This window comes from Rousettus aegyptiacus, unplaced genomic scaffold (assembly GCF_014176215.1).
Source record: "Rousettus aegyptiacus isolate mRouAeg1 unplaced genomic scaffold, mRouAeg1.p scaffold_m13_p_2, whole genome shotgun sequence".
NCBI classification, from domain to species: Eukaryota; Metazoa; Chordata; class Mammalia; order Chiroptera; family Pteropodidae; genus Rousettus; species Rousettus aegyptiacus.
The window spans coordinates 116,123,239-116,145,390 of NW_023416295.1; the positions used below are offsets into that span (position 1 = coordinate 116,123,239).

The 22,152-nt window shown below is 39.1% G+C and overlaps 1 protein-coding gene and 1 pseudogene across 2 annotated transcripts in view; both read left to right on the top strand.

The window, feature by feature from the left end:
• PTPRB (protein tyrosine phosphatase receptor type B) overlaps positions 1-10,027 on the top strand; it is a 101,073-nt gene extending 91,046 nt beyond the window's left edge. For both annotated transcript variants that reach the window (XM_016152326.2, XM_016152327.2), the window contains 5 exons: positions 647-769; positions 942-1,105; positions 2,701-2,836; positions 7,234-7,354; positions 8,995-10,027. In XM_016152326.2, the coding sequence (XP_016007812.2) occupies positions 647-769; positions 942-1,105; positions 2,701-2,836; positions 7,234-7,354; positions 8,995-9,017 (567 nt within the window). In that variant the 3' untranslated portion in view covers positions 9,018-10,027. The remainder of the gene's footprint in view (positions 1-646; positions 770-941; positions 1,106-2,700; positions 2,837-7,233; positions 7,355-8,994) is intronic.
• A 9,921-nt stretch (positions 10,028-19,948) lies between these two features.
• On the top strand, positions 19,949-20,067 carry LOC118614001 (annotated as a pseudogene).
• Positions 20,068-22,152: the final 2,085 nt, after the last annotated feature.

Consider the following 22,152-nt stretch of genomic DNA (forward strand, 5'->3'; position numbering starts at 1 on the left):
ACAAAGTAAAATACTTAACAGGACAAATTAAGCGCTTATAATCCTCTACTTTATATTGTTACTTTGAGGATTAAAAGAGAGCTTACATGTAAAGTGCCCAGTTTCTCTGGTCAATAAATATATGTTCATAATCCTCGTTCTCTTGTCTTTCTACATATAAATGTGAGCTTAGCTAAATGTTCTAACTTTTCAAAGATCATTTGGCACAGGGCACTGGGCCTAGGTTAGGACAAGTGATATGAAAATGTAAACAAAGCAGGGGCTCCCTCTGCCCAGCTAGATCTTTCTTTAGAAAGAACCATTGTAAGATGTGTTTTATCTGCTGGTGGAACTGAAATGCTAAGGAAATCATCAACAACAACAACAACAACGACAAAAACCCTCAACCACGGAACATTGTACCTGAAAGGTAAATGAATCCAGAGGTTGGGGGTTTGCCCCTTGCCTGGTCTGTGTCTCTCCTTCACTAGCAGCAGCGGCTCGGCTTCAGCGCTGGCTGCGAGCCAGTTAATGCAAAGCAGATGGGCAGTTGCTTCAACAGCTGATCCTGGATTCCAACTCAGGAAGACCTTTCAAGGAGAGAAAGTCCAGGCTCATAGGAGAGTTGCACTTCTGGACTCACTTGTTTCCGTCCGTCTTCCTCTAGGTAAAATGTGACCATTACTGGCCAGCGGACCAGGATTCCCTCTACTACGGGGACCTCATCCTTCAGATGCTCTCGGAGTCTGTGCTGCCCGAATGGACCATCCGGGAATTTAGGATATGCAGCGTATGTTAGTTTGTTTGACTTCATTAAGTAACCTGGCTTGGGAAGATGAAAGACACCTGGGAACCCCATTTTTGCTGGATCCTCACAGATCCACTTGTAACTGTCACACAGTTATCCAATTTGAAGGTTTGTCCTGGGTCAGTTCCTCTTCTTATCTTCTGTGCTCTTTCAGGAGGAACAGCTCGACACACACAAACTCATCCGCCAATTTCACTATACGGTGTGGCCAGACCACGGAGTCCCGGAGACCACCCAGTCTCTGATCCAGTTTGTGAGAACTGTCAGGGACTACATCAACAGAACACCCGGTGCCGGGCCCACGGTGGTGCACTGCAGGTACTCGGAGACTGGGAACCAATAAAATGGCAGCTGGGAGTCTAAAAAAAAGGCAGAAGCAAGGGGAATCTGGTGGGTGGAGGATTCATCTGGACCAACCAGCTTGCCTAGACCCAGAGAATGTCGTTGTTCTCTCTTCCGCCTTCTCCTCAACCTCACTCCTTTTCACTGACTTCTTTTACACTTTCTTCACATCCCACATCTCTCTCACCCTCATCCTTTATCCTTCTCTCTCCCTTTTGCTCTTTTTCCCTACTGTACAAAATGCAAAGTCCTTATGTGACTTCCAGGCCCTTCATAATTGGGCCCCGCCTTACCCCCAGTCCAAGTTCCCAGAAAATCCCCTCCCACTCTAGCCAGAGGCAGAATACATGCTTATTCTTGCCTCTTGCTATTCTTACTCCTTGGAATAGCCTTATCTCTCTCCTGTACTCATATAAACCCTAACTATCCTTCAAAATCCCTGCTCTAGATCTCCCTCCAGGTCGAGTCGCACTCGTCACTTTGTAGCACCCAACTTTGTTCTTAAATTTCTATTCTCTCTTGATCTCTCTTTGCCTCAGACTGTGTGTCTATAAAATCAACCTAACAAGCAATCCATCTCTCTCTCGCTCTCTGGGGAGCCTCGTGTTTAGCTAATTAGTGTTTGCAGCAACACTTTGATAGCCCTAACTGAATGGCACCGATAAATAAGGAGCAGGGAATTGCTACAGTAAGAGAAATGTCAAATGCACTCATTTTCTCCCAATCAGCCCAGCACCCTAGGAGCCCTGCTTTTATATGTCATTGGAACCTTGATGCTTTTAATAGGAATGTGAGGCACTCAAGAGCTTCCTGCTTTCTGAAGAATGGCTGGCATTTTCACCCAGGACCACTGGCCGACTGTTCTTTGTCTTACAAATATGTTCATCAAAAATCCCCCAAGCTGTACAGTTACTTTGGGGAGCAATTTGGCGATCCCTAGTGAAGTGGAAGGTGTTCACACCCTATGAATGATACAGCAGTTCTACTTCTACATATCAACCCTAGAGAAATGCCCCCATGTGCACAACGATGTTCACTGAAACACAGTTTTTAACAGAGAAAACTAAAAATGATCTTACTGCCTATCGGTAGGGAATGGATTAGCAGTGAATGGATTAGTGGTGGTTGATGAACTCTATAGAGTAGTTAGAAGAACTTAGATCCACTTGTAACAACATGGATAAATCTCAAAACATAATATCGAGCAGAAAAGTTGGCAGAAGGATATGTGAAATGTGTTACTAGTTTAATACATTTTTGAGACAAAAATAAACATATTGTTTATGGATCTACGTAGATGTAGGAAAATATAAAAACATGCATGGATATGACATAATCCAAGTGCAGAGCAGAATCCCCCTCCTCCCCCCCGTGGGATGAGGGAGGGAGAGGAAAGATGTGGAAGCTGGGGCTCTAAGCCGTATTTCTTTGAGAGTGCACGTGGAGAAAAAGTATTCCTATATTCTCCCATAACTTAGAAGAGAACAGAAAGGTCGTGCTGAGCCTCTGGATGTAGACTTTAAAGACCAGTTTAAAAAAAAAGGCTCAGCTTCCTTCGATATCTCTTCTAGTGCCGGCGTGGGCAGGACGGGAACCTTTATCGCATTGGACCGAATCCTCCAGCAATTAGACTCCAAAGACTCTGTGGACATCTATGGAGCAGTACATGACCTAAGACTTCACAGGGTTCACATGGTCAAGACCGAGGTAAGAGTCACAGACTGAAGGACACAGACTACTCTCCCTGCTTCCCTCAATCCCACGAAATGCCCAGAGCTTTAATCTGACAAGGAAAATAACTATGACTCATTAGGAAGAGAAAGAGCACTGAATATACATGTTTTCTAGGACTTACTGCTTTCAAACAAATCTCAGTGATAAGGGTGCGTATCCTTATCTTTACTGAGCTGTTTGCCCATCTTCCATGAGTGGGTAGGAAGAAAGACAGATTTTTATTTTTATTTTTATTTTCGATCGATGCATTATACATGAGAGAAAGTCAGGCCAGGCCATCTTGAAGATCATTTTCAATTAGGCTGGTGGATGAGCACAAGAACTTCAATTAGTGAAGAGGAAACGGATTCCATTCTCTTCTCTCCTTCAGCCCACCCTGCTGCACGCCCAACTCGAGAGACACTGAAGAAGTATATGTTGTTGGTAAAAGATAAATGCTTCCATTTGTACAGTCCTTTGCCATTTGCAGGGCATTTTTGAATATGTTAAATTTTCACAAGAATCAGATAAGAGAGGTATTATTTTCCATTTCCAGGCTAGAAAACTGAGGTTCAGAAGCTAAAGGTCTTTGCACAGTATGAAGAGGCCAAGCTGGGACTTGAACGTATTCTAGAGAGCCCTAGCCCTAAGCACCAAGTCCACTGCCCACAGCCTCAGGGTCAGTTCTATGTCCCCACACAGACCAAGCAAGTCACTCCCTTACATGCTTGACTTTCAAGGGCCAAGTTCTCCTACCCTTGTGTTTCCCACATAACTGCAGAATCTTCTATTGAAAAAAAAAAAAAAAGAATTCCCATGGTAAGAAAGGTGGAAGGTTCTACGTGCTTCTATCTCCCTCCTCTGGTCACAGTACATGTGCCAACTGTGCAGGTAGCTGTGCTCCACAAAACAGGGGTGCCCTGCAGCAAAGCTCCCCCTAAGCTTTGTTAAAACCACTCTTCCCAAAACCACGTTGACCCCTGAATTCTTTTTTTGAGCAGCACATATTAATATCTTGCAGAGCTCATATTCTGTAACACATTTGGGAAAACACGACACTGGTGTCATTGTCTCCTGCAGGAGGGACCCCACCAGGGGTCCTCTGCCACCACCGTTGTCCTGGGCTGGGAGTACTTGCATTATAACAATCATTACACCATATTTTGATTTTACTATGGATTTTTTTTTAAGTATGTAAAACTTAAAAGATAGTATTGGGATTTCATTTACCTAAACTCCAGCTTCTGCAATTATCAGTATTCCATGTTCTCTTTTCATCTATATCCCACATATGCTATTCCCCCACCCCTTGACCTCACTGGAATATTTTAAAGAAAATCCTACTTAGTGCATTATTTCATCTTTAAAAGCCATGTATGTGTGTGTGTGCATTATATAGATAAGGACTCCTTTTAAAGACCATAATATCATCACATCTAATAATTTTAACCTTAATTCCTTAACATTATCTAATATCCAGTCAGGGTTTAAATATATTTATCTCAAAAATTACTTTTTCTAGTTGGTTTGCATTAGAATCCAAACTGACAGGGCTCGCCTGGGCCTGGCAGAGAGTGCAGGAGGCTGTGACCCACAGCTGAGCCCCTGTGGGTGACTTCTAGCAAAGGAGGAAGGATATTCTGACCCCCCGGTATTACTTTTCTGGGTTCTTGTAATAGACAGCCTCAACTTTATTCTACCTTATTTGGGATACTGAGGGATGCAGGTCTTCACAGGTTTGGATAAATATACCAAAGAGCAAGGATTTCTAAACAAAGAAACATGAGAAAGGGGATTTACAAGTATGTCCCTACTTCTTCGAGCCTGACTTGGGGCAGGCTGACTCTGAGACAGACACTGAGATTGAGCAAAGAACAATAGGTGATAGTCACAGTCTGTCGTCTGCTTCCCATGAGAAGGAACTGGTGGAATGTCGTGGGGACAAAGTGCTCATTTGGGGGGTTGTCCTGGGAGTTTGCCATGACCCATGAACCCTACATTTTAGCTACACTAGACTACACAAGTTTCCAGAATATATGTGCACTTTCACACTATTTACATCATTTCAACATTCTGCTTCTTTGCTCAAATTTTTACAAGTGTCACCTTTTCTCTCTAGCTTGATACTTGCCTCCCCCCAAGTGAACCTGATGGCTTCTTATTCTGTATGAAGCTTTATACACAATTCTGTCTTATGTTTATCACCTTATAGATATTTGTTCATGCGTCTGTCCCTCTGCTAAACTCTACACTCATGGACTGTTAAAAGAACTTAAGTTTAATTCTATAAATATTACCTATTATTGCAACTATTGGCAAAATTGAATGGAACTGAGGCTTCACCAGTTAACTAGACGGAGCAAAAAATGATCTTTTATGATCTGAAGTTTATATATTACACTTTGAATACTTTTCATGAATTAAGTGGGAAGCACATTAACAAGCTGCAGGTTTTAGTAATAATCATTTTCAAAGGGACATTCTACTGGGAAATAAAGAATTTATATTTAAGACAAGGCAAAGTAATGAATACTAACTGGTTTCAAAGCCCATGGTGGGTCATTGTTGAAGAATATATTAATAAGGCATAGAATAGAGGTATGAGAGCTCATTTACGGCTGAACGCTAAGGTCCCAAAGTAATTTAACATCCCAGTAGAACTGAAAGTATGAATCATGCCTTGGATGGGAGGAGGCAGGGATGTGTCTGTCTATAACACGGTAGATTGTTTTCAAGATGGCAAAAAAGAGACTGTGTTAGCAACCATTTCAGGATAGTACTGTCCTCGAATTTTCAAGATCAAGGTGTCATAAAGCTCTCATAACAAGTGAGCAGGGCTTTTGAGAAGAAAGGCAGTGAATAGTAATTAATATTAATATTAATGCAGGCCTTGCTTATGATTGTTCTCTTTCTTCGAATTGTCCTAATCTAATAATTATGCCAGACCTATATTATAAAGTCCCATGAGTAGATGGCCAAGCTAGCCAATCAGAGTCAATGCCTAGTGCTCATAAAAATCAATATTTGTTCACTTTTAAAGATCATTTAGGAGGGGAGATTTTATAGTCAGACTCACTTTGTATCTCAAAGCTTTAAAATATTCTACCATGTTGATCATCTCAAACATAGGGTCCATCTAGTTGACAGCAACACAAAGTCTTATGCCTTTTAATGGTCAGAGGATGTTAGCCTTATAAGAGACCTTGGCCTCTTGCTTGATAGATGGGGAAACTGAGATCCTGCAGATCCTGCAAAGTCTTATGATTCAGCCAAGGCTAGAAGGAGGCGGACTAAGAACCCAGCGTCCCTCACACAGTGTCATGCTCTTCTCCTGACCTCCTCTCTCCCTGGGCTCTGAGCAGTTGCTATATCATTAAGGGAGCCTAAGGCCCAAGTGCTAAGTTTGCAGGGACATTCTTTCCCTTATTAGAGAGTTCAAGTTGGTAGTGATGAAGGAGCTCAATGCACAAGGTTAGCTGCCTATGGCTGAGCTTCTGTTGTCTATGGAGGTCTTTAAGATGTCTTCATGGTCATCAGAGCGCTGACTCTTCTGTTTTTGTTTCTATGTTGAAAGTAGCTAGTTCCCAGATAGCTGACAGGTAGGTCTGCCCTTACTATGTAACCCCTGTAGTTCTCTGCACTCAGCCAACACCTTTGAGATCCCTCCCTAAGCCAGCCTTGCATGCTGAGAGAACCAAGATGGATGAGACACTTAACTAGCCCTCGAAGAACTGATAGTCCACTGGGATCTATTGTATACATCTCCCTTTTCTCATTATATTCTCAAAAGAAAGGGAACAAAAACAGTGAAGTACACAGCGAAATGGTTTTCTCATTCAATAATGTGATGAAATTAGGATTCATCTAAGAAAACTAGTATAGTAAAAAGAACCTGCAGTTTGAGGTCACACACCCAGGACCAAGTCCTAGGATCTCATTTCTTAGCTGTGTGACCTTGGAGAAGTCACTTAACTTCTCTGAGTCTCCATTCATACGGATGATTGTATCTACTTCATGAGTTTGTTACAGTAATTGAATGAAGTAATTTATGTAAAATGCATAGCACAGTTATTCATTCATCTATTTAATAAATATTTGTGGGGGACCTACTATGTGCCAGATATAGTTGTAGGCCTTCATAGAACATACTCTCTCAATATTCATGCACGTAAGAAAGAATGAATAAACACCGCCTTTCTGCCCATTACCATTTCTATGTTCTCAGTGGTTATAGAAAGCAGTGACTCTTCTGTGTGCTAGAGACTATGATTGAAGTGATGATGAAGACATTTGCTAACCACACTGGATGCCATGTTGATGTTTTGTGAGAATCCCTCACCTTTCTTATCCTTGAGAATTTGCCTTCTGATATGTTTTCTGCTTTTTCATAGTGTCAGTATGTGTACCTACATCAATGTGTAAGAGATGTCCTCAGAGCAAGGAAGCTACGGAGTGAACAAGAAAACCCCTTATTTCCAATCTATGAAAATGTGAATCCAGAGTATCACAGAGGTAGGAGCTTACTTAACTAACTTATAAGTTCGTTTATCAATCTAGAAACCATTAAAACCTAAAGTTCTTCCAAAATGCATCACCCATTTCTTCCTCTACCCAAATGCTTGAGGGAAAGGCCCTCACAGAGTCGCAACAGGGAAGAGAGGAGTGGTGGGGAAGGGACTCCCACAGTTGAGCACTGATTTCACTTGCTCGCTCTTCCTACCTGGCCTGGGATGTGTCTATTAAGGACTCTGCTTAACATTTCTTTTCTAAATGCCAAGTCTCACTGCTATGGAAGATGCTTTGAATTGCAACTAACTCAGTTTTTAAAATCCCTTTGGAGAAGTACTTGGCCATATTTATCAAGGTCCTTAATATGTTCTTATCTTGTCACCCAGTGGTTATACTACCACTCTGTAGTATACTGTAAAAGCTTTTTGCATGAAGTTTTTTATAGTTAAAAGTTTGAGTGAAAAAAACCTGAATGTTTAACAATGGAGAACCAAGTACACCATGGTACATTCACTGAACAGAATACAATGCAGTCATTAAAAATAATATTTTGAGGATATTTTAATAACATGGATATTCGCATAAACATGTAAGAAAAGCAGGATGTAAAACAAACAAAAACAATACTTGAAAGTTACATCGTATTAGATATTTATGACCACCTAACAAATTACCTTAAGACTTATCAGCTTCACTCAATATTAATTTATTAGCTCACAGTTTCTGTAGATCAGAATTTGGAAGGGGCTTAGCTGACTATTTCTGGCCCAGGGTCTCTCATGAGGTTGCAGTGAAGACATTGGCCAGGTCTACTGTTATGTGAAGGCTCGACTGGGGCTGCAGGATTCACTTCAAGTGGCTCACTCATGTAGAGGAACTGATAGAGGTTTCAGTTCCTTGCCACATGGACTGATATCTATAGGTCAGACCATTTTTTTTACAAACATTATTTCAGCACTATTTTATCTCCATTTCTAAATGATCTTTTATTTAGTTCTCTGCACTCTCTTTACCCACACACCTAGCCAGTATTTTAAATAGTTAATAAACTATAAAGCACAAATACATGAGAGACCTGCTATTTAAAGGAGTCTTTTGTAAATCAGATAATTCTTTTGTACTGTAAATAATTACCCCCTAATTCATCTGTATAATAAATTAAGGTTTTTGCATATCAGGTTCTTTAAGAAGCTACAGGAAGGAGGGAGCTCCTAGGATCTTGGAGGTTCCTTTGCCTTGTTTTGACTTTTTTTAGAGTCTTTTTAAAGAGTAATCCTGAGTGCTCCTGAAGGTAAGCTAACTATGGTATGGTTAGCTTCAGGCATCTGAAAGTTAGGATTCAGATCCTAGCTCTGGAACTAACTCCATTAATAAGCTGTGTAACCCTGAGTGGGTCATTCTGCTTCTCTGGGCCTATGGGTTCATCCATAAAACCAGAGGGGATGGACTCAAATCACTTGTATTTTTCAGTTCTAGATGGTTCTGAATGGAATGACCAGGCCCCCACAGGGATGACCTTATCCTAAACTGTACTGAGGTTTAGTCATTTCTGCTGGTGTTTCTCACTTGTAATTTTCATAAACAGAACAAACAACTAAGACACACCCTGCTATAGTCTCTAATGAAAGTATCCTTCCTTTCAGATGCGGGCTATTCAAGGCATTGAGAATGTACCTGAGCATCTCCTGGATAAAAGCTATTCACTGTGTGATTTATTTTTTAAAAAACTCGCTTCTGCCCTATAGGGGTGCCAGCTATTTCTATTGATACTATGTATAATTTATTAACCTGGAGAATTTTAAAGAATTTATGTAATTTAAAGGTAACAGATATTGTACATAGTTGTATTTTGTAGTTTCTTCTGTAAATATGTATTTTTCATAATGTTTAATATTAAGCTTTATATAATACTATTTTTCCACACTAAAGTGTTCATGGGTTGTTATACATAAACTAATTCAACCTGTTTGACAGGACTGCATAAATGTGTATGGAGGTGGTTGCGGAGGCAATCCCAGTTTTCATTTTTACTAGACAGGATGAAGGGGGGCTGGAGAGAGAGCATGTAGTACGGCTGGCTTTGCCGCGTTGGTGTCCTGTGATTCTTGGGATCCAAAGATGATTCAAATGCTATTCGGACAAATATATAACTTTCAAAAAAAGGCTTGGGAAGAGGGAAAAGGGATTCAACAGTATCAAAGCTGAAGGAGGAGGTTGTGCCTAAACTAGTTACTCTCTCCCCTTTCTCCTGCCAGAGGTTCAAGCCAAAGTGGTTGACTCAGAGGCCATGTAACTTGCAGTGCAAGTCCAGGCTGTAGAGGGTTCTGGCAGAGAAGAATCCAAACAGGAGTGAAGTCCTTATATCAAGAAGAATGCACCTGTACCCCCGACATAATCAACATGCAAAGCACTATCCGTAGTGATAGATTATTTCACTGTATCATAGTGTGGCATGCAAACACGCATACCTTTACTGTACTGCATGCGTTGGTTGATGTTCACACACTTAATCTTTGTCTCATTCCAGTGGGCTGCATTCCTAGAAAAGTCTAAGTTATCCTGGTCATACTTGGTTTTCCCATTAAAAGAAGATCGTGGTGGCAGATTATACTCTCAATCGAAGGGCCTAATATCAACACTTTTTATAGAAATGTCCACAAACAGATATAGTTAATTAAAAAAAAAAAAAACAACAACAACAAAACCAAAAACTCAGTGGTACTTAGTATAAAATTTTCCAAAAGACTTTTAGTAAATCATTGAGGTTAAAATATCAAGTAGTCACCTTAAATTGCATTTGTATAAGGGGTACTACATACTCTACCAAGTTTATCTTCCGTATTTGTGCATTTTGACTATAATAAATCTCAGTGAGTCAGAAAGTGGGTATTGCCCTCATCAAGATCCAGTTCCGAGGGTATGCCCAGGAAGAAGTCGAAAGGTATCTGAAATCTTTTAGCTACCCGAGAAACGAGCCAGGAATGTTGCCCTTTTTTCCACACGAATTTCTCTAGAATAAACTTAAAAATTAGAGATCAAGTTTGTCTATCTCACAATTTCATTTGCAAGAAGACTACATTCTTTTTCAAAGTATATATTTTTGCTATATACCATAAATACCATAAGTAATATAATGGGCATAATTAGCATAGTACTTGAAAATCATTAAATATATCCAACATATTTATAGTTATGTAAAGCCACATCTAAACGGGAAAAGTTTTCAGGGCTATTTGACATTTATAAAAACAGGGAAAACCTTTATAAGAATGAATATGAAGAGCAATAGGAAGATTCCAAGTTTCTACAGTTTCATTGTGTTCAACACCCCTGTAATATGATAGTATTAGGCTTTGATTCTGTTTCAGGGAACTAGGTGGATCTTCTAAAAATGAAAAAGAACATATGTATAAGTGTGGCAGACCTACCAGCAGAAAAAAGATAGAGGTCAGAGGTTTATGAGGTGTGATGTCAGTTAGGAATAACCTCTCCTACATTAAAAGGTAAAAGCAAGAGAGAAAAAAAGAATTTTTAACTAACGTTGAATAGTGCAAAGCACATTCATACGTGGAAGGATAGATTCATTTTGGCTTTTTATTCATTCAGAAACCTTTTAGTAAGTGCCTGCACCTGCTAGGCAGTGTGGTGGAAACTACACGTTTCTACTCACAGAAAGAGAATGCATCACAATAACAAAGTTAGGAGTGCTGTTACTATTTTCAATTAAGCTCGAAAGAGGGCCTAAATGAGGCAACGTGACAGGTGACAGCCAAGCCAGTCCAGGCAGCAGGCTACCTTCCCCAGGCCACCCTGGAGAGAGCTGATGCTACTTCCACAGCAAACCACTGGATCTAGAAGAGAGAGCAATTAATTGCACAAACCAAGAATTGAAGCCATTAAAATCTACACATCTGTAACAGTAAATATTACTCAAAGAGGCTGGCATATCAGGGGTGGAATCAGAGTTATGGAAATGGACATGGCAAGGGAAAAACTGTATGTTCTTTTGGTCTAATCCAGGAAATATTTATTCCTACCCTCCACCTATCTAATTTTAAATCTCCTTAGCAACAAATATTTCACTATCTTTCCTCCCACCACCACCAGAGACTAAATACATAATCTACTTGATCTATTTATTAAATTTAGAAGAGGTAAAAAGGTTTCCTTGACATTCAGCTCAATTGGATGTGTTTTAATTTAATCCCATCACGTGTTATATCTTGGTAAACACTCCATTTCCTGTCCTGGTGGACAGACATCCTGTCTACACACCTGTGCATTACACTTTAATCATCCATCTTCAAAGTGCTTTTGAGCTATCAAATCCTGGGAGAGGCCCATCTTGCATCTTAATAATTATTTATCCAAGTTTTTTATAATTAACTTCTTTAATATCTACTCATTAAGTCAAGTTCATATTATCATTCTATTATTCTCTGGATCACAGCCAATTTTTCAGCCCTTGAATCAGATTTATCAAAGACTTGTTGCCTTGTCTGGGCCTGCACGTATTTGTCCCTGAGTATCTTACCATCCCGTAATGATTCTGAGTTCCTCTTTTTCACTACTTGTCCCCTCCTTCCTTTTGAATATGTTTGCTTTCCCTGTCAAACATGATTTTATTTTCTGTTTATCTTATCTCCTTATACCCATTAGTATTTCATAGTCTTTTCAGGATCTCCCTTATAGGAGAAATGATCATGATTTCACTTATAAATATTGAAAATAAAAATAAGTACTGAAATGACCACAACACACAGACATCTTAGGGACAGTTTTATTTGGGAGGGTCTTTATTTAATTTTGTTTTTACCTCTTGGAAGAAAACCCAAAACGACATGTGGAAATAATGTGAAGCCACTAAGCAGATGTCCAGCAACACAAAAATAGACCTCACATGTTATACTTCATAGTCTGATTCCCTCGCCTTAGTGCCTCAGAAAACAATTTCTTATATTAAACATTCTTCTTACCTTTTGCAAGCCACATACTAATTTTGCATGCACTTGGCTTTCTGGGTCTTTGAGGTTGGAGTCCTGAAATCATAAACTTGCAAGATGTGTATGACAGCAAATCTGAGTAGGATCTGATCCCCAACCCTGGAGTGCTCCAGAGTTAAGTTCACACACATGAGTCAGACCAGATTTGACTTGGTGAAAAACAATAGGTAATAAGCTGCTTGTTTGAGACAGTGGTTCAAGATCTTTCCAGGTTCCATTTCACCAAGGAAATGAAAGTAATTGATCAGCCAAGACAGAGTGGCAATAGGAATGGTTGATCTTCCTCAGGTGGCCGTTAGCAAACCCTCAACTCTACCTCATTCCTGAAGAGTTGGAGTGGAAAAAGTCATTATCAGCCCAAATGCCCTAAGTTTCTGAGTATTTTTAACCCAAGATTTCAAATCATATCAAGTATCCAAAGAATGTTTCACATCAAAGGAAAATCTGTGAACAGTGCCTGCCAATAGCAAGAGAAATGAGGCAAAGGAGGGGAAATATTTGAAAAGGAAATGGCATCCCTTCTGTGTGTCCTTTGAAAATATCATGTTTCTATCAGGACCTATTATCCTTTTGGGGATTTGCTTTGATCACTTTGGCAAGGTGATTTGGCTGATTAAGCAATTAATTTGATTCATTTAGTTTTGTAAATTGACCAGGTGTTTGACAATTTGGGTGAGTTTGGAATTCTCAGCACAGTACCTTAGATTCATTCTTGTAGTAAATGATGCCTTTGAAAACGTTTGGCCATTTAGTTAAAATGCAGGGAGGGTATCATTTGATGTAGCCATGATAATGGCAAAATCTGTGCTGTTCTAAAAATGTTTCTAGCAATGGAAATATTTCTGACTGAAAGAACACTCTTGACTTGTAGGGAGGCTCCCTAAGAATAAATGCATATAAAATATAAGGAATTTTACTTTTTTAAAGGTTGTCTATACAGATACATTGATAAAATAAGGAAATTGTTGGTGAATTCTCCTAAACTAGAGGTTTATGTAGTGGAAATAAAAGAAGTCTATTAACAGACTTACCAAAGATTATTTTTATATCCTATATGTCAATGTACATGATCTTATATAAGATACCAAAATAAGTTGTTCAAACTGTGAATAATGTCAGACAAATGTAATGTCCTTTCTAGAATATTCACAAGAAAGGTTAGTTATGGCTGTTTTCTGCCTTAAGTAATTTCTTTTAAGAAATACTATTTTCACCCTAAGAGTAAGCTTTCTGTTATGCTTGTGATATTGTATTTTAATAGCTGAGTATGTAGATAAGCATCCCAACAATAGGAGACTATGCAAATGTGGCTTTAGGAGTTGGTGGTAGAGTCAGACAGTGTTCCATCTGCCAGCCAGTGAGAGAGTCTGTAGCGGCCTTCATGAGATTTCCTAGTCTCAGCCACACTGACAACCATTGCACCAATATTCTTACCTGAAGAGTTCTTGATCGCTAGTCTTCCAGTGGGACTCGTCAGGCTAACAAATTCTGCAAGGACAAGGACTAAGTCTTTTGTCTCTTCTCTCCTCCTACCTTGTAGAAATCGGTGCATGGCTCATAGATATTCCACATAATCTTTTTGAGTGGAAACCGCCCCTGGCTCAATATATAGGATGTTAGGTAGATAGTCAGTGTCTAATAACACTATTGTCCATGGAGGTTCATCTGGCTGTTCTTTGGTTTGTGTGAAGCTTAAATAAATAAAGTAAATAAATCTAGCAACTGAACTTATTATGTTCTATAATAGAGCACTTTTATGTTTTTAATATCATGTATTCTTTCTCTGCAAATCTATGTAAAATGGCAGTAGATCACTTTATTTTTTCATACTATAAAACCTCCTCTACAATGTTGTGTTTTTAACCAACTCTATTTGAACAAATAATTTCATTAGCCTTTCTATTTAAATTATGTATTTGCTTAATATATTTCCATATCTGTAACTGTGGTGAAAAAAATCTATGCAGTATCTTACATTCCTTCTCACTAGTATAGGAATAAAACTGTTTGTTGAAGAAAAGTGTCCTGTCTTCTCTTCATCTCTTTCTCATTTATCAATTTCTGTCACCCTTCTGCTCAGAAGAAAGGTCAGAACTGACTGCTTTTAAATGAGAAAAATTTTCTAGGCCATTGTCATAAAGAAAATGGTTGTCTTAACCTTTATTCCTATGAGTTCTGAGTCGGTCACATGTGGTATTAAGTACATAGAATAGACTCTCTATTATGTCTCCAACTAAATTTTTGGTTTTAGTTCTTTAGTTCATTAGTAACCAAAATGTCATCTATTACCAACAGCGCTGGTGTGTTCTCGGAGGGGCTGCCCTAGCTGGACCGCCATGAGCCTTTCACTGGCACTTTACACGTTAGTGGGCAGTGTGACATTTGGTAAAGAGCTGCCGTGCCCATTTCCAGAATGATTATTTTGCCCTTTTGCCTTTTTCACATTTCAGTTGAAAGACCAATGTCCTTCACAACTTCAGTATTTCATTTTTCTACAACTTACTGAAATCTTTGTCTTTTAAAAAATGTACCATCATAGATTTACCTATTAAATCAAAGTAATTCTTTTAACACAGTTTCTGGATTCAAATAATTAGTTTAACTAAATAATTTGACCTATGAGGCTAGACTGTTTTTTCCAAAGTAGCTGTTTGTTTCATGGAAGTTCCTCTGAAAGAAAAAGAGAATATTACAACCTGAAATAATCACTTAGTAATTTTGCTGATACACCCTTCCCAATCATAAAATGTTAGAGCTGGAAGGACTACCTTAGGGATGAACAATGAAGAAAACCAAAATCCAAGTTTAAAAGTGATACAGCAAAACAGGACAATGCTGGAATAGAACCCAGTCTTCCTATTACTCACAGGAAGGACCTGTCTACATGGAAATACAGACAAATATGAAAGCTGCTCAGAAGCCAGTGGATGCAACAGCTATCTCCAACACTGAGAAAAAACCTTCCATAGAGCTTTCAACATTTTGTGTGATCATTCATCTTATTTTTGTATCTCCTATGTTGAAGACATCCCTTTGTTAAACAAATCTCGGACTGTATTTTAGAGTCATACCTTTAGCAAAAGTCATCACAATCTTAAAACTGAAATATTATTGAATAGATAAGGAGAGACCATGATTTTCTAACCCAATATTGTTATAAAAATTATTAAAGCTAATTAAACCAAAACACCTAAAATCCAAAAGAGTTTTCCCAGCTGGATTTTGAAAGAATTGGCAAGGCATTTGCCAATTAAAGGCATCTGATGTCAATAAAAAGAGCATTTATAATAGAAGGGTAAAAATTAATAGGTAAAATTCAAGTTTAGGTAATAGAGAAAACCATGTAGGGATAGTTTTGTGTAGGAATTAATGAACATTTATCTCCTCACCAAAGGAGGTAACAAAGCCCAAAGGTTATGCTCACTAAAATATCTCTCCAACCCAGTATATCTTGAGGAAATTCGGAAATTTTTACTATTATGGCAGAGGATTGTTGATCTGAGCAGCACTTGCTTTTCTTTTTTTAATGGGGTTTATCGTAATGATGCAAGAACCTCTATATAAATTATCTTAATATAAAATTACTCTGCTCTTGCAGTTCTTGACCCCATAAAGAAACTTTGCAATATTTCAGTCTTTTAAAAAGAGCTGGCAATGAAATATGTTCCTTGTTTCTGCTATCCTGCCTCAAGCCTTTAGTGGACAAGGAGTTTCTATGTCTTAGAGCTTGCTGAGGAGCTAAGGCAAAAATATAACAATAACAAAAATCAAAAACAAAAGACATGATACAACTATAGAGACAAAGGACATTAAAAGTGGAAAAGTTCAGAAGCTGGGGGACATTCCTAAATTCAACCTTAATCAAAATACCATTTATGAGAAATATAAATTAAGGTTTTAAGCCATTGTTCATTCCTAAAGAACATTCCAATGACCTCTAACCCAGTCTTCACCCAAGGAGTAGATGTGCCTTCCCCACTCATGGCATATGGCTAAGGAAGGAGCCAACTGTCTATCTCCAAAGAACAACACATCAGCAATAAATAAAGGGATAAATAAACTGGGACAGAAGAGAAATAAAATGAAGGGTCCTGTTTTGGTGGAATACTGTGAGGAGAAGATGATAGGGAAATAAACTTAAAGGTGAGAGCTAGAATCCGAAGGAGCTATTGGGAATCTTAGATCTCTTGCAGTAGCAGAGGATTTTGAAATTTATACCAAGAGAGAGACATTCCAAGTCCTGTTTTAAGTGCTACAGAATAGTACTGCATGTTTAATCTTTAGGATGGTCATTAAAATTGTGACATTTAGACAGTGCTTTTTACTTTTAAAAAGCATTGATATAAGAAGCATCCAAACCTGTAGAGAATTTTAATGAGTTTATTTGAGCCAAACTGATGACATATGCTGGGGAGCAAGATATGAAATGCTCCAGAAAATTACAGTTTTGCAGCTTCTTTTATGCATTTGAAATTAAGAAGGGAACCTAATGAAGATTACATGGAGGAGAGAGAAAGGCAGGGATTGGAATACAGGGTATTTAGCAAGATGGCGTGCTTTCTTGAGGGTGGTTGCAGCTTATTACAAAGGTATGTTAACCTACATGCACAAAAACAGTGGACAGGGCTTGCTCAAGGCAAAGATAAGTTCTTTGCTAATGAAGTTATTTGCCTGGGGCATGACTACCCACCACAGCCTTCACAGTTAGGAATTTATGATTGGATCATCCTGTGAGGTTACTTTCCGCAACCCCCCCCCCTTTTTTTTGGTCCACAAAGCATTCAAGACTATCCTCTTATTGAATGCCATCAACTGTCATATAATACAGATTACTGAATGTCACCACTTTATAAATAAGGAAGTAGAGGCAAGGTAGTGCCCAATATTTAGCTGAAGAGAAACAACAGTTAATGCACATTAAGAACTGTGTACTGAACACTCTGTATGTATCATCTAATTTAGTTCTTCACACACCCTAGTTATTAGATTTATATGGAGATAAGGAAACAAGCTTAAAGAGACAAAGTAATTTGCCCAAGGCCATACAGTGCCAAAGTTCAGCTTCCAATCTGAATTCTTCTGACTTCAAAACGTGACCACATAATCTCTACTTTAGTGTATCTCAGAGTTTGGTCCCCAGTCAGCAGTACAGGCATCACCTGGGACCTTGTTAGAAATGAGGATTCTCAGACCCACACCCCTCAGTCCTATTGAATCTGAAACTGAAGATGGGGCCCAGTAATCTGTTTTAATAAGTGCCCCAGATGATTCACATGCATGATATTTTGCATGGAGTTTGGGGAGGCTCTCTGCTTTGTAGCTTCTCATCAGTTAAATCTAATTCTTTCAGAAGAAACTCTGTTAAACCCGATTTAACCAAGAGGAATAGTAATGTGTAATATTTTTGGACTCTAGCACATAATAAACACTTAATAAATGTTAGGTACTGTTATGATTATGTCCCAGGTACTATCCTAAACTGCCTTACCTACATTATCTCATTTAATCCTCTCAAAATTAAATAAGGCAAGGACAATAAGGATTCCTTTTCTACGGCTAAATAAACTGAGGCATGGAGAGAATAACTTGCCCTAGTTCACATAGTTAGCAAATGTTAAGAGCTTTACTTCGAACATCGACAGTGTAATTCTAGAGCCTGAGTTCTTAACCACTTCCTTGTGTATCATGGGTTGGAGAAAAGGTTGATTAAGCTCCACAGCTTAAATTAAATTCAACTTTGGGCTTCCAGCTTTAAATTCAGTTTTGCTCACATACATGCTTCAAATCACTTCCTGCTCCCCTTACTCTATAGACTCTTGCTAAAAGTCCCATTTGTCCAATAGTCCTGATAGTGGACTTCACATCTTTTCAGACTACATGTGATAACACAGTTGCCTACTCTAAATCCAATCCCATCTGTTCCTTCTGGGTCCCAGGAGCATGCTGCCAAACAATCCTTGAGGTAATAGTAAATCCTTGGGTCAAAGGATGGTGATCGTCCCATGAAGAACTGGCATGTCGACTCAGAATGAGAAACACAAAGAAAGAGAAGTAGCCACAAAGAGGAATCCACAAGTAGGGCAGAAGTAAGGAATCTCCAAAAGGCAGCTCCCAACCCTCAGACGTTCTATAAATGTCAGGCCCAAACAACTGCTGAGCCACTAGGGGAAAGGAGAAGAAAGAAGAACAGGGCTCTGCAACATTGTTCAGAGCAAGCAAGACAAAGAAAAGAAGCATTACCTAGGCTGTGAAGGAAGAGAAAAAGTAAAACACAGGAGGCCAGGACCTTAAAGGTGCCATGCCGCTGTATCCCCTAAATCCCAGCCGTGAGCAAGGACAATGTGATGAAATGCTCACTCATCACTTCCCCTTGGGTGAAGATAGCACCCATACATCGGTGTGGGGCCCAGCAGGAAGTAGACGGCATACTCAAACGTGGTGATAAGCAGAGCTTGACAAAGGGACCATTGACCAAGAAATAGGCCAGTCTTCTCGGCTCCACCAGAAATTCCCTGGGCTGGTCCTCTCTAAGCAGCTCCCCATGGCTTCAGCACTCCAAGCCATGCATGCACTCTGCCGCGCAATATGACACAAGGGTTGTGGGTAGAGCAGTAAGTTTTAGACCCACTTAAAAGCTATGTGACTTTAAGTCTCAAAGACGAGTTGCTTTTCCCACCCACACCTCCTTAACAGGAAGTTATCTGTCTTTATCATCAAAGTGTTGCTGTTTCTATTGACCTTCTAGATAGCCAACCATTTCCTACATCACTGTCCTGCTTCGGTTCAGGTCTCACGATCGCAGCCAAACCCAGAAGTCTGCATGATCTCTGTGCCTCCATCAGGCACTCTAGCACCCCTCCACATTACCACCAGGGCGATTTATCTAAAATAAGAACTTGACTGTGGTCCTTCTGAAATTGACCAGTGACTCCTGATTATCTACAAGGTGCAGTCCAGGCTTCTCAGTAGCCATAAAAGGCCTTTCATGACTTGGCCTGTGCCTTCCTCCCCATCTTTAGCGGTAGCCACTCCTCTCCTTGCAATTTATGCTTCGCTGTTTCAAACTATTTGTGGTTTCTAGATTTTATACTCCTGCTTTGTACATTTTTGCCCCTGTATATTTCTTTTTCTCTCCCCTAAAATAGTTCTTATCTCTTCTTTGACGACCAAGACCGATCACAGAGAGGGCAGGAAGGTTAGTCATTAGCCCAGGCCTCATCATCACAAAGCGTTATAAATACAGAGCTTTGATTTATCTACAAATAAACATAGAGTTGCAGAGATACAGACAGGAATGAGAGAGACATGTTTCATATAACTTTAACCTCAGGCCCATTATTGAATCAATCTACCTCTAATATATTATAAAGAGAAAAATTTTAAATAAATCCTTTATTTTGTGAATTAAACATTTTTATAACCCTATTTAGACTTTTTTTAATTTAAAGTTTAGTTTTTACTATACCAGAAGCCTTTTTAAAAAAGGCATACAGATGTCAAATTATAATGTACACCTGAAAATCATATAATTGTATTAACCAATGTTACCCCAATAAACTTAATTTAAAAAAATTTTTAAAAAATTAATAAAAAGGTCTACAGCCATGCCACCCTGAACAAGCCCGATCCCGTCTGATCTTGGAAGCTAAACAGGGTCGAGCCTGGTTAGTACCTAGATGGGAGACCACCTAGGAAGACCAGGTGCTGTAGACGTAAAAAATAAAAAATAAGAGATTGTAAGCTGACAAAGTTCTTACAATCTGTAAGGTCAACCAAGGATTGCCTCACCTTTAAAAGAAAAAAAAAAAATGGTAATGACCTTCCTTGACATGTAAGACTGCTGCTGACCAGGTCCCTAACTTGTCTCCCCAAATTCTCCTCCTCCTTGTCATTACTTCTGTATGTAGAGAGACATTTTTCATTGCCCATTGCATATTATGCTGAAATTATTTGTTGTTTTCCCTACTATACTGTGAGCTGCTTTAACAGGTTCCCCAAGGCACGAAGCAAATAAATTTGAGATTGCTTCTAGATATGATGATAAGAATAATACAGTAATATATAATACTAACAGACAAAGTTCCTGGCACCATTCATTATTCTAACACATTTTAATTGACTCAATCCTCCCCAGAACACAATCCTCATCTCAAAAACTGTGAAAGGAGGAACAGACTGAAGAGGTCACAGTCAATAAATGACAGAGGCAGGATGCATCCCCAGGCAATCTAGCCTCAGAGCAGGTGTGCTCAAGCACTCTACCGGGGGTTCTCACCTTCAGTGTGTATCAGAATCACCTGCATGGCTTACCATTGAAACCAAGGGGCATTATGACTTTGATTAAATTTAGCTTTAAATCCTAGTGTGCGCTCTCTCTCTCTCATTCTCTCTCTCTCTCTCTCTCTCTCTCTCTCTCTCTCTCTCTCTCTCTCTCTCTCTCTCTCTCTCTCTCAAATATATGTGAACAGACCTGTGTGCATGCACACACGTACACACACACAAATCAGTAACTCCCAAGGCACCAGAATACAGAAGCCCAGAACTCAGACCAATCAGCTCCCAGCATGACCCAAACTCCTAACCCACCATGCCCTGTGATTTTGCCTCTTACAACCTGTAATTTGCATGCCATCAGGGAATTTGAGCTTTTGAGTTACCTTCCCATTCTCCTGGGTGGTACCATTCATAATAACATAGTCAATATTTCTCCACTACAATTCTCAGTGTTTAGTGCTTGGCTCTGCTAGGGCCAGGTGGACAAAGTCTTTCAGTTCTATAATATTAAAATGCAGATTGCCAGGCCTCATCTACAGAGTCTCTAAATCAGTAGATTTATACTATGCTCTGGTATTATGAAAAATAATAAACTAAACACTTTCAAGTTATTTCATTAAATTCTTTGATGATTGAATTGAATAGATATCCACACTTCTTTCAGAAAATAACTTTGCATCTCTTTATTTTATTTTTTATGTATTTTATTTTGGGGGGGTGGTACATGTCTATTTTCTTTTAACTGATTTACTTTTTATGGTAACATTAGTTAATGAAATCCAGTAAGTTTCAGCTGTACATTTTAATAGTAAGGCATATATATATATATATATATATATATATATATATATATATAGTGTGTTCACCTCCCATAGGTAGATTTCTTTCTGTTACCACATATTTGACCCATTTTATCCCATCTACCTCCCCCTCCTTCCCTTCCCCCATACCATATGGTAACCACTAGTCTATTGTCCATGTTCATGAGTCTCCGTTTGTCGCTTTTAGGTTTTTATCCCACATATAAGTAATATGTGATTTTCAGCTTTTTCTCTCTGGCATATTTTGCTTAGCATGATTATCTCAAGGTCCATCCATGTTGTTGCAAATGGCAGTATTTCATCTCTTCTTATAGCCAAGTAATATTCCACTGTATATATGTACCACAGCTTCTTTAGCCAATCATTTATTGTAGGACGTTTCAGTTGCTTCCACGTCCTGGCCACCGTGAACAATGCTGCTATGAAAATCGGTGTGCAAATATCTTTTCAGATGTGAGTTTAAATCTGCACCTTTTTACGAGAAGTCAACTTTAAAGAGGGCTTTGTAAAGACTGAGTTCTTATATGTAACTGGTCTTTTCTCTGGAAGGGCAGAGTCTGACAGATCTGGATTCAAAAGGCCCCTCTGACAAAGCTCTGTATTAGCACCTACTTCGCAGTGAGGAAATGCATCCAGTGGAGTAAATAACCGGCTGAAGAAGTCACTGAGCCAGCATCCAACCCCTCCAGAACAGCTTCCAAAG